This window comes from Orycteropus afer, unplaced genomic scaffold (assembly GCF_000298275.1).
Source record: "Orycteropus afer afer isolate SDZICR_OR568_19922 unplaced genomic scaffold, OryAfe1.0 scaffold00082, whole genome shotgun sequence".
Taxonomy (NCBI): domain Eukaryota; kingdom Metazoa; phylum Chordata; class Mammalia; order Tubulidentata; family Orycteropodidae; genus Orycteropus; species Orycteropus afer.
The window spans coordinates 6,299,063-6,311,791 of record NW_006921669.1 but is presented as its reverse complement, the minus strand read 5'-3'; the positions used below and the strand labels follow the sequence as shown (position 1 = coordinate 6,311,791).

Sequence of the window (12,729 nt, the reverse complement as noted above, 5' to 3'; positions counted from 1 at the left end):
GTTGATGCTCTCGATAACCGTCGGCACTGTCAGCGGCATAACACATTTTAAAGAACCACTCTATGCCCAATGCTATTTTGTTTTAAGGGCTGAAGGTAGGAACATTGGAATCAAGAGCCTTTCAAACCTTTCAAACCTTATTTGTTTCCCTTTTAATTCCTCATTTTCTCCTCAAAGGAAAAGGCACAACAGGGTTATGGCAATCCCTCCCCATCCCTAATAAATTCCACATCTTTTTACAAATATCCTAAACAGACAGACCACACATAGGCGTAAACCTACGCACACCTCCCAACAGAGCCTGGCAGAGATGCAAACTCTCAGATTAGCACAGCTCACACAATGCAGATTTAAGTACACACATAAACACACACAGACACAAGTCCTCTCACATGATCCATCGCCTAGGCCGTATTCGTTTAAGCACGCACACTGTATGCTTGTGTGCATGCCTTCTACACTTAGTTAGACCCACCCTCAGTGCGCACCTCCCGCAAACCCAAAGGCCAGCGCCCCCGGCCCAGCCTCAGGCTCCGCCTCTGGAGCGACGTCCACAAGCCCACTCCTTCTCCAGCCTCCGAGCTCGCTAGAGTCACATCACTGACGCGCGCCTGTTGCGTCATCAGGGCGCGACATTGCAGCAGGCACCCGGCGGAGACTTGAAGCGTGAGCAGCTGCAGCAGCTGAAGCCAGAGAGAGGCTGCTGTGCGAGCCGCAGGGGCGGGCACGGGCTGCGGGAGGCTACCTGGTGCCCGGAGCGCTAGGAACATTAGGACAGGTGCGTGGTCACCCTTCTCCGCAGGACTTGCTGCGACTCCTGCAAGTCTCCCGGGGCTATCCGCGTCCCCCTTCTCCCCACCCCGAGCTGTGTCCCCCCACTTCTCTGCCCTAGAAATGGGCTGGCTTGTGCTGGAGTCGGGGGTCGGGATTGTTCACGTCGCGGGGAGCCCAGGCTGCGGCAGGGATACCCCCTGGGGAGGAGAGACGCCCCGATTGAGTACCTAAGCACCTCAAGGGTCCGGGGCGCCTCCAGCTCCGGGTCGCTGGGGGTATTGTTTTTGGCACTGAGGCAGCAGAGATGCCTGGAGAGCAGCTGATGCTGGGCATAACCCAGTGACAGCAGCCACCATTGATAGGCTTGAGCTCGCGCTGTGTGTCAGACTCAGTGCTAGGCGCTGGGTATGTATTAGCCAGCCCTCCTAGCAAACCAGGAGGACAAATCTATCATATTATTCCTGTTTTCCAGATAGGGAAACTGAGCCATAGAAGTCACGTAGCTGGTAAGCGGTGATGGGTTTGACCTCAGAACTCACCCTCCTGGCCCTGTCCCTGCCCCTGTCAGAACCCACATTTCGCTTACTGTAACCCACGCTGCCAGGTTCCTCTGCTTTTTTTTTTTTTTACTCCTTGACCTTGAGTAAACTCTGTGGGGAGGGAGGAGGAGCCAACCGTGGACTTCTGTTGGCACAAGTCTTTTTCTCCCTCCCTTTCTTCCCCAGTCACCCCTGCCCTGTTATATCTTCTTATTCTCAGGCAGCAGAGGGCTCCCCCTGTTGTAGGGACATTTTACACTGGAAGCTGACAGCTTTTATAATACAGAACTTTTCAAGCCGGGTGCATTGCTTTACAATTCTGTCCCCACTCTGCTTATTTTAGATGGTTGCTTATGTTAAATTGTAAAAGATGTGTAGTCATGCTGATTGTAACAGTTACTACCTGCAGATCCATTCATTGTAAAGAAATCAGAATATGTCATCCCTTTCAGTGTTTCAAAAGAATAATTTAGGGCCAGATGAGAACTGGGCAGAAGCTAAAATCAATTTGACAGTAGAGATTATGTTAGAAAGCTTTTATATTTTAGGTTAATATCCATTCTCTTTAGGAATTCACTATTCATGAACATTTTCCCTTAGGATAAGAAAACACTTTCTGAAAATGGTAAAAATTTATAAATCAAAATACTGTTTTCTTTTGGAGTTTTGTGGATATATGAAAAGTATATCTTTTAAGACATCATATGAAAAAAGCTTAATTCAGTTTAAGTGGGAAACTTTAGAGGTGTCCTCATTACCTTTACACATTTTACACTGAGATGTATGTACAACGCAAAATTCTTGATGTGTAAATTTTAAAATGATCTTTTATGCACATATGTAACGCATGTAATTAAATACATGCATGCCTTCATTTCCTGAGGACCTATTCAATTAATTACCACAAATGAAGTCATTCTTTGTCATATACCTGAAATAAGTCATTATTTACACTTGTAATGCCCTGGGTGGTGCGGAAAGCTAACACTCTTGGCTGCAAACCAGAAGGTTGTAGGTTCAAGTCCACACAGCGTTGTCTGGGAGGAAAGGCGTGGCAATCTGGTCCTGTAAATCAGGCCCTGGAAACCCACAGAGCACAGTTCTACCCTGACACACATGGGTTGCCATGAATTGGAATCGACTAGACGGCAACTGGTTTTTGGACTGTACCTTTGCAAATAACTACTAACTAATAGCTGTTTTGTTTGTTTAATCCATGTTCAGGAACTGTAAGGAGCCGAATGTTGATTTAGTCACTTTTTTGTGCAGGGCAATGTAGACACATCAAAGTCAGTTTTTACACTTTGACTCAACATTGTGGAAGTCTTCTAGTCATTCTCTTGCTACAATACTATGGAGCAAAATAATGTGGAACTAAGAAATCTGAGTTGTGAGATTTACCCCTCTGCATGCATCACTGATAGAAATGGTGTACATTTTTTGTAGCACATGATTTGGAAGTTACAGTTTGTGACATGGATGAATCTGCACTGACTCTTGGCACAATAGATGTTTCCTACCTGCCAAATTCATCAGAATACAGTGTTGGTCGATGTAAGCATGCGAGTGAGGAATGGGTAAGTTGAAGACACAGACTTAAAGGCATTCAACTAATGAAGATGGTAACACTGACTGCAACATAGTGTCAAATAGAGGCTGGTAAGGACAGAACCCTTAGAAGCTATGTTTATGCAGTCTAATAAAATTTTAAAAATTATTAGGGTATTATATTCACTGGGAAGAAAAAATTGGATCGAAAATTTAAATATGGTGGTTATGTTATAAAGCAAAACACTTTTGCATAGGGAGGGGAAGCAAAACAGCAGCCCAGAATGTTACTAGTGGTTGTTTTTGTATAGTAAGAAACTTTTTTCTTTCTCTTAATATCTAGTTTCCATAAGTTATGTTTTAATAAACACTGATTTTGTATGGAAGTAAACATTACCTTAAAAAATTAAAAGTAGTAAATAAATTGTAGTATGAATCCAGTGCAAAAGACATGCATTTTCTGGTAGTGTTTCCCAATATCAGCGTAACAAATATTTGTTGTTGTTGTTCGGTGCCCTATAGACAACTCCAGCTCGTACTGATCCTGTGTACAACAGCAAGGAACACTGTCTGGTTTTAACCAATATAGGAGCTCTGGTAGCATAGTGCCTAAGGCACTTGCCTGCTAACCAGACGGCTGGCGGTTCAAACCCACCAGCCACTCCTCGGAAGGAAGGTTGGGCAATCCTACTTCCGTAGTGATACTGCCTCAGAAACCCAAGGAGGGGTCGCTATGAGTCGGGGCCGACTCGACGGCAAACAACAACAACAACAACATGCCATGTCTTAAATATTATCTCAGATACTACCTGCTTTGTATAAAAATAGAATTGGCTTTTTGTTTTTGCTTATTTTTGAGAAGGTCTTATCAGTGGGATTTGAGCAACTGATGAGTTCAGAGTTAAGAGAAAAGCATTTGGAGCGGAAGGGGAGAGTTTGACCCTAATTGGATAGTGCAGCTATTATTTAAACTCAAGCCTTTAAGCTTGTATTGATACGGTGAAGAATGTTACACTTACCTTGGTTTTCATTTAAAGTCTAGTCATTTAGGCTGTGGTATAATAACCTGCTCAAAGCATCAGACCTTTGTAGTTCTGTTGTGGGCATCTGCGATTCAAGAGCCAGTAGGGTTAACTCTTAGCATTGGGATCCCAGAGTTTGGCTTTACTCATCCTGCTACTGCCACAAGTCTGTTTTGATCTTTTACAATGCAGTTTTTAAACCTTTGAGTGTTGCTTTGAATGTGCAGCTGTCATTACCAGCTACTGCCTTTCTTGGGTACTTAGTTTTTGCTTATTTGTCAGGGTTTGTTCCAAGTGGTAATCTTAGTGGGAATACCCTGAATGAAATCACTATAAGGGACACATATGCTTATGTTACCCAAAGGAAAAAAAGGGAATATGTTTTTCTTCTATCTAAAAAATCTTATTTTTGTGCTCAAATTGAAATGTATAATACTCTTATCACTTAGATACTTTTTTTTTTTTTTAATATTAGGGTGAGTACAGTTTCAGACCTACCGTCTTCAGATCGGCAACTTTAAAATGGAAAGAAGGCCTCATGGGCCGGAAAAGGCCGTTTGTCGGCCGCTGTTGTTATTCCTGCACTCCTCAGAGCTGGGTAAGAAGGTCACTGCTTTTGACTTCAACAAACAAAGGGAAATGTGTGACATGTCCTTCAGACTTCGTGTGACTTTATTATTGTGTAGTCTTAATGGACTTACTTCATTTTTAGAATTTAGACCTATATTTATAATCCAAATATTGCGAGTAAAGATGTTGACTTACTGTTTCTCTCCCTTTATTTATTCAGTAAATATTGGGTCCCCTAGTAGATGCTGGGGAATGTTCTAGTTCTTTTCTAGTTCTAGCATGACTGTAGGGGGACAGTAGCTCTTACTTTCAGTTAACTTCCAGAGCAGTGGGAACCCAGCACAGCTTTAGCACTTAACGTTAAAATCCTAGCACAAGAAGTGAGAGCTAACTAGCCAGAAGAAGCGTGTAAAACTGTGCCTAGGCTTTGCTCTTCTTTTTGCTAAATTCTGTTCCTGGAGGGTGTCTGTTGACCTTGTTGCAGTGAAAGATTGTCACTAAAATGTTAGGATGAAGATTTAAGAAGTGTGTGTGTGTTACTTGTATTTTGGTGAAAAAACATAAGCCATGCAGAAACGTCCAGGTTGCAGTGTAGTATTTGAGAACAATTGATTGGATGAGGAGAGTGCTTCTGATAGCTGTTGAGTAGAGGAGTGAGGTGAGGCAGGAATGGAGACTCTTTGAGGCTCTGTTCCAAGGTGGCGGAGTTGCCTTTTAAAAGGACACCTGGATGGTCAGGTCTCTCTGGGATGACTTGGTTAGTAGGGGGTAGAAACTGCTATTTGAGTGCCTGTCATTAGAGGTTGTCTGTAGCCTGTGAGAACAGCTGATAACAATGCGGGCATTTTCCGCTCAGGGTTGGCCTGGTGGGAGGAAGAACTCTTAGTCTGGTATGAATGGATTTACTGGTATGGGAGAGATTTGTACGGCACCCAAGCTGTTTATGTCAAATGTGGGGTCTGTGCAAGAAAATTGTGGTATGAATATTGTTCCTTTAAAATCATAAGTGCCTTCTTGCAAGAATTTGGTAGATTTGAAGGATCATGGACGTTTTTAGTCTAGGAGCAAGGCCAATTCAGATTGAAAGGCCAGTGGAAATAAAGATTTAAATAGAAGGTCATGTGGCTTTTCTTTTTAGATTTGACCTTTCATCTAATTCTAATTTTGAATGTTTAAAAGACTGAAACAATACGTTAACTATAATGTGTTCTTCTCAAGTCAGAAGAGAGTATAAGGAGTTATTTGGTGGTGGTGCTGGTTTACAGTGAGATAGCAGGTTAGTATAACAGATACCTGATTTTTGCCTCAATATAGTGCCTGCTGAAGTTGAATTTGATCTTGAATTTACTCAGTGGCTGTTCATTTCAAATAGTTTTTACTTGAAAATATTCATAGAATAACTTTTTTTATATTCACTGCCTTTTCTCTTGGAAGGAATATTGGGCAATCTACTTCTGTAGTGATACTGCCTCAGAAACCCAAGAAGGGGTTGCCATGAGTCGGATCCGAATTGATGGTAGTGAGTTAGTTAGAGTCAATTACCTTTTCTCTGAAATCCTATTTTTCCTTCAAAGAGATTTCACTTAAGTATTTTTACATCTTCAGTTGAAAGCACATTATGCTTTCCCAGCATTTGTTTGTGGCAAGTTTATTTTTCTGCCCACACTGATAAAGCTATAGACTTTCTCTTTCCAGCAGAGTTATCCTTGGATTATCTTTCAAGGTTCCATGGAAAGAATGTGACCTTCACCATACATTTTCTCATCACGTGGGCAGTCATTGTAGGGAATGGAAAGAGCATACTCTTTGGAACAAGATCTGGGACTCCTAAAAAACCCTGGCCAGCCTCAATTCTCTTATCTCTGAATGGAGCTAGTAATTCTTGCTAGTGTCAGGACTGTTGGAGGTTTAGTAATCTTGCAAGAACAGTATGGTTCTTAGCATACTACCTAGTATTTGGGGAACCCTAAAATCTCTGGTATTCCTCTTAATGACGTAAGCTTCCTGAAGCTTCACTTCTTTCAGGGTTGGGTGAAGGGCAGCAAGGGGAGAGGCACTATTTCCATTGTAGAGGTTTAAAGACTGATTTTGAGTTTATGACCTTCGTTGTTGTTGCTGTTGTTGTTTGCCATCGAGTCGGCCCTGACTCATAGCGACCCCTCCTTGGGTTTCCGAGGCAGTATCACTACGGAAGTAGGATTGCCCAACCTTCCTTCTGAGGAGTGGCTGGTGGGTTTGAACCGCCAGCCTTCTGGTGAGCAGTCAAGTGCCTTAGGCACTATGCTACCAGAGCTCCCTTATGACCTTCATGGAAGGCTAAATGGTACTTTTTAAGAAAATAATTTTTCTTTATCACTTTGGTTTGTGAAACAATGCTGAGTTTTTTGCTTGAATTTTAAGAGGCATCAAGAACTAGTAATGTTAGCTCCCCTCCACTAACCCAGTTGTGTATTTATGTACGTTTATTTCATTTCATGTAGGAGAGATTTTTCAACCCCAGTATCCCGTTGTTGGGTTTGCGGAATGTTATTTATATCAATGAAACGCACACAAGGTAAAAAGAGATTTTTTACACTTCTAATTAATCTCAAAAGAAATACTGCATAATAATCAATCAATAACCTTGAAGATGAACTTCTTTTATGTCTTAACAGTTGATAGGATATGCCCTTCTGACACAAGAGACTTTATCTAAAAATTGTAGACAGTAACAGCCACCTGAGGGCCCGATTACTGTTATCACTGCTGTCCTTATTGAATACATGTTTTCATAATGTAGATGTCACTTATAGCTTTAATTTATTCATGTGTTGATTTCACATCTGATATATGCCAAAATGTGATCAAGACTTGTCTGAAGAGAGGTGTGGGCTTAGATGTGTTATGACCTCTTAAGGCTGTTTTATACTTAAAGATATGTATAACTGGTTTAAATCTGCCTGATCGATAGGGTATTAGAAAATATTTTCCTCTATTGAGCAAATGCACTTGGATTTATTACTTGCTTAAGATTTTCTTGGAATTCTTCTAAACTGCTGGCATGTGGGGATAGGCTAGTCGGCTCCTGAGTAAAAAGAAGCTTTGCTCTGTGTGAATCTAGAGGAGGCCTCAGGAGGGGGGTAGGAGGGTTGTGTGCGTAGGTGTGTGATAAGAGGGAAGCAGCAACCAAAACTGCTCCCAGTCCTTAGGATTCTCCCGTGGATGCTTGCAGGAGGTAAAGAGGAGGCTAAAGTGATGAAGAATACTTGAAATTCTCTGAAAAATGGATCCAAGAAGTTAAATATTTAAATTTGAACTCTTTCCAATATTACCTCTCATATTTTGAGGATGCTATTACTGTTGTTAGATGCCATTGAATCATTTCAACTCCTTATGATCCCATGTTACAGACTAGAACTGCCCGTAGGTTTTTCTTAGTTATAATCTTTACTAAAGCAGAGTGCTGGGTCTTTTTCCCACGGAACAGCTAGGTGGGTTCAATTGACAAACCTTTTGATCATCATCTGGGCACTTAACTACTTGCACCACCAGGGCTCCTTATTTTGATAATGCAAAACCATAAATATGTATTATAATACCTGCATATATATTCGTTAACTTGCTTTGGTTTTTATACAACTAAAGTCAAGGGATATTTTTTTCCCCCCATTTTTAGTCTACCTTTGTCTCTTTTTCACTTTTCTCTTTTAAATTTAAGGGAGAAAAAAAGACTGGTTCATTGATTTTTATTTTCCCCTTCTTCTTCTTAGTTGGGATGATTAAAATCCTAAGAAAAGGGGGTCTCATACACTGTTGAATCAGAACTAAAGAAATACACTCCCTGATCTAACAAACATACACCTCCCTGCTTATAGGGGTGAATACTCTTTCTACCCCCTCAAATCCAGTAGCTAGAGAAGCCCCACCCTCGCCCACCCAGATATCTGGCTACCCCCAGACAGCCTAGCCACCCCCAGTAACTTGCCTCTAGCAGACAGAGTAAGGGGCTGAAGCTCACCCACCCGTGCCTGAGGCACCGATAGACCTTTTTCATACTGACCACAAGAGGCACACCTTTGCATCCCCCTCTCTCAGAGGCAACCACTTGCACCCGGTACTTCCCACCTGTGTGAGGGGAAAGCCCTGGGGTGGGGTGGTTGGAGAAGTTAGTCACATGGAGGCCTTCCACTAGTGTGTGGGCAGGAGCTGGATAAATGGCTCTGTGTGACCAGAAGGGTGCCAGACCCATCCAGGTAGTCATGACCGGCTCCACTCCAAAAAGTACAGTGTCCCCACAAATAGGGCAAAACGTCTCCCTACCACCAGCAGGCCAGCAGCAAGGGAATTCCTCCCTGGATCCCCTGGCTACCTCCTCTGCAGCCTAGCCACCCCCTGCAACCCACTCCAGACAGACAGACCCAGGGGCTGTGTCTCTCCTTTTCTTCTCTTGCATCACTTGCTGACCTTTCTCACACTGAACACAAGAGGAACACACAACCTGCAGTCTTCTCTCTTGGAGGTGCTTGCTTATGCCAGTCTCTTTTCACCTCGAGGAGCTCAGGCCCTGGTGGGTCAGTGGTTTGTGCCACAGCCATCTGCTCCCAGGGCTGCTGGACCATAACTACAATTGTCCCACCTCCTCAGCTTCCTTATTTTCTCCCTTTTCTTCCAATTCTTCTTCCTTTTTATCTGTTCATTTCTCCCTCTTCCTCTTCTTCTCCTTTCATTTTTACTAATCTTTCTTTTTTACTCCCCTTTTTCTTTTTCTCTATTTTTATCTTTTATTTATTCTGTTTTTTTCTTTTTCTTCACTTCCTCTTCTCTTTGTGTTCCCCCCCTCCCCCGGCCCTACCCAGTGAGAGGAGGACATTAACTCTCCTTAGTCAGCCACATCTACTGCAACAACCACTTCACCTAGTGGACAAGCAGGACCACCAGCTCCTGTACCATTGGATCAGTGACAGATGGTAGACAACACTTGATCATCGCAACCATAGCTCCTCTTCACAACAGAGACCCGTACTCACATTCCCACTAGTTATTCCTCCAACCTGGAGATAGCTGGGGAGTGCCTCAGTGCTGCCAGGATAACAACCAAAGAAACACACCTGCCCCACTCATATGGACATATTGAATCAAAGCAAAATAAGAAATCAGGGTGAAGGAAACCAACACATAACCAATAAATAAAACCAATAACTTCAAAATGCCTTAGAGACAACAGACAACCCGAGTTTGAACAAAGAAACAGGATAAGATAATGGAAGCAAGCAACCAAGATAAAGAACTAGAAAACCTCTCCAAGGAAGGGCAGGTAATAGCACTATCTGATGTTGTTGTTGTTGTTATGTGCCATCGAGTCGGCCCCGACTCATAACGACCCCTCCTTGGGTTTCCGAGGCAGTATCACTACAGAAGTAGGATTGCCCAACCTTCCTTCCGAGGAGTGGCTGGTGGGTTTGAACCGCCAGCCTTCTGGTTTGCAGTCAAGTGCTTTAGCCACTATGCTACCAGAGCTCCTAGAACTATCTGATAAGGAATTCATAAGATATGTATATAGGACCTTCCAAGAGCTCAAGGAAATCATACAAAAAAGCAAGGAAAATACAGTCAATACCCTTGAAGAATTCAGGAAAACAATGCAAAAGCAAAATGGCAAAATGAATAGACAAGTAGAAATCAGACAAAAACAGCAATTAGAAATCCAGAAGATTAACACTAAAATTACAGAGATAAGTAATAAATTGGAAGGACAAAAGAGTACAGTGAAATTGGCTAAAGAATGTACTAGCCAGCTTGAAGGCAAATCCTTTGACATCAGCCTGTATGAGGAAAAATCAGAAAAAAGATTTAACAAAATATGAGAGTTCTGTGGCTTGATATCAAGAGAAAAAAACCTATGTGTGATTGGAATTCCAGAACAAGAGGAAGAAAAAAAATTACCACAGAGAAAATTATCAAAGACCTGCTAACAGAAAACTTGCCCACTGTTATGAAAGATTAAAATATATCCATCCATGAAGCTCAAAAAACCTCATATAAGATAGACCCCAAGAGAAAGTCACCAAGACATATAATAAAACTTTCCAAAATCAAAGACGAAGAAAGAATCTTGAAAACTGCTCAGGAAACAAAATGTTACCCAAAAAAGGGCAGCTAATAAGACTAAGCTCTGCTTTGTCTGCAGAAACCATGCGGGCAAGAAGACAACGGGATGACATTCACAAAGTCTTGAAATAAAAACTTGCAAACCAAGAATTATATATCCAGCAAGACTGTCCCTCACGTATACTGATGAAATTAGGATATTCCTGGACAAACAGAAATTAAAGGAAGTTGTAAAAAGCTAGACCAACCTTATATGAAATGCTATAGGGAGTACTACAGACAGTAAACCAATGGTAGAAGATAATAACCTAAGATTAAGACCCATGACAACACCACCCAGAAACCAACCTAGAAAATGAATTCTCAAAACTAAAGTAACCTTACAAAATAGAAAATAGAGAACCAGAGGTGTCAGTCTGTAAATGACAAGAACTGCAAAGCAAAAAAAAAAAAAAGGAATAAATGGTATAAAAAACAGAACTTCCAAATGGAGATGAAGTTAGAAAGATACCAATATAGAACAGACTATTGCAAACTTAGGAGCTCTGGTAGCATGGTGCCTAGGGCTAACCAGAAGGCTGGAGTTCAAACCCACCAGCTACTCCTCGGAAGGAAGGTTGGGCAATCTACTTCTGTAGTGATACCACCTCAGAAACCCAAGGAGGGGTCGCTATGAGTTGAGTTCGACTAGATGGCAGTGAGTTTGGTTTGGTTTATTCCTAACTTAGGAAGATAAAAATTTACTACAGAGTAACCACAAAGAAAATTAATAGGCCTTTAAACCAAAATAAGAAAGAAGAAAGTCACAAGGTCTTAGTATATACAAAATCAACAGCAATGAAAAAAAAGAAAATCAGTAACAAAATGAGCTCGGCACAGAAAAATATTCAGAACAAAGAAACCATCAAACCAAAAAACACCACCAAGCTCACTGCCATCTAGTTGACTCAACTCATAGCGACCCCTCCTTGGATTTCCAAGGTGGTATCTCTTTGAAAATAAATTGCCCAGTTTTCTTTTCGAGAAATGGGTTTGAACCTCCAGCCTTCTGGTTAGCAGTGAAATGCCTTAGGCACTGCACCACCAGGTCAATAGCACAATAAAAAACACATAAGAATGACAGCAGTAAATTCATACCTATCAGTAATTACACTGAATGTGAGTGGATTAAAGGCACTAGTCAAGAGAAAGAGAGTGGCAGAATGGATAAGAAAACAAGAACCATCTGTATACTGCCTACAAGAGACTCACCTTAGACACAAAGATAAAAGTGAATAAAAATCAAGGGATGGAAAAAAAAAAATATATGTCAAATTAATGGCAACCAGAAAAAATCAGGAGTGGCAATATTGCTTTCCGATAATAGACTGCAAGGTGAAAACCAGCATAAGGGACAAGGAAGGCCATTATATGATGACTAAAGTTTCAATCAACCAAGAGGACACAGCCATAATAAATACTTATGCACCCAGTGAAAGAGCTCCAAAATACATAAAGCAAATTTTAATTCAATTGAAAAGAGAAATAGACAATTCTACAATAGTAGTAGGAGACTTCAACACACTACTTTCAATGAAGGACAGAAGTAGAAAAAAAACTCAACAAAGATACAGAAGATCTCAACAATACATATTCTTTTTCAGTGCACATGGATCAGTCACCAGAATAGACCATATGTTAGGCAACAGAAGAAGACTCAATAAATTTTAAAACATCAAAATACTACAAAGTGTCTTCTTGGATCACAATATTCTAAAATTAGAAATAAGAATAGTAGAGGGTGGGGAGTCATATACATGGAAACTGAGTAACACACTGCTTAAGAACTACTGGGTATGGAAGAAATAAAGTGAGAAAAAAAAAATCTTAGGAAAAAATGAGAATGAAAACACAATATACTAAAATGTTTTGGACACAGAAAAAGCAATACTCAGAGCGCAATTTATAGCAATAAAAGCACTCATCAAAAAAGAAGTAAACCAAAATCAACACCTTAACCCAGCAACTGCAACAGTTAGAAAAAGAGCAACAAAGGAAGCTTATAGTCTCCAGAAGAAAGGAAGTGATAAAGATCAGAGCAGAAACAAGCAAAGCAGAAAAAAATCAACAAGACTAGAAGCTGGCTTTTCAAAAAGATTAATAAAATCGACAAACTGTTGGCAAATTTCACTAACAAAAAAAGAAAAGAT

The 12,729-nt window shown here is 41.2% G+C and overlaps 1 protein-coding gene across 1 annotated transcript in view; it reads left to right on the top strand.

The window, feature by feature from the left end:
- Positions 1-2,788: 2,788 nt before the first annotated feature.
- Positions 2,789-12,729, top strand: part of GPAM (glycerol-3-phosphate acyltransferase, mitochondrial) — a 36,637-nt gene continuing 26,696 nt past the window's right edge. The window contains exons 1-3 of the mRNA XM_007941551.2: positions 2,789-2,890; positions 4,359-4,481; positions 6,934-7,007. Of these exons, the coding sequence (XP_007939742.1) occupies positions 2,789-2,890; positions 4,359-4,481; positions 6,934-7,007 (299 nt within the window). The remainder of the gene's footprint in view (positions 2,891-4,358; positions 4,482-6,933; positions 7,008-12,729) is intronic.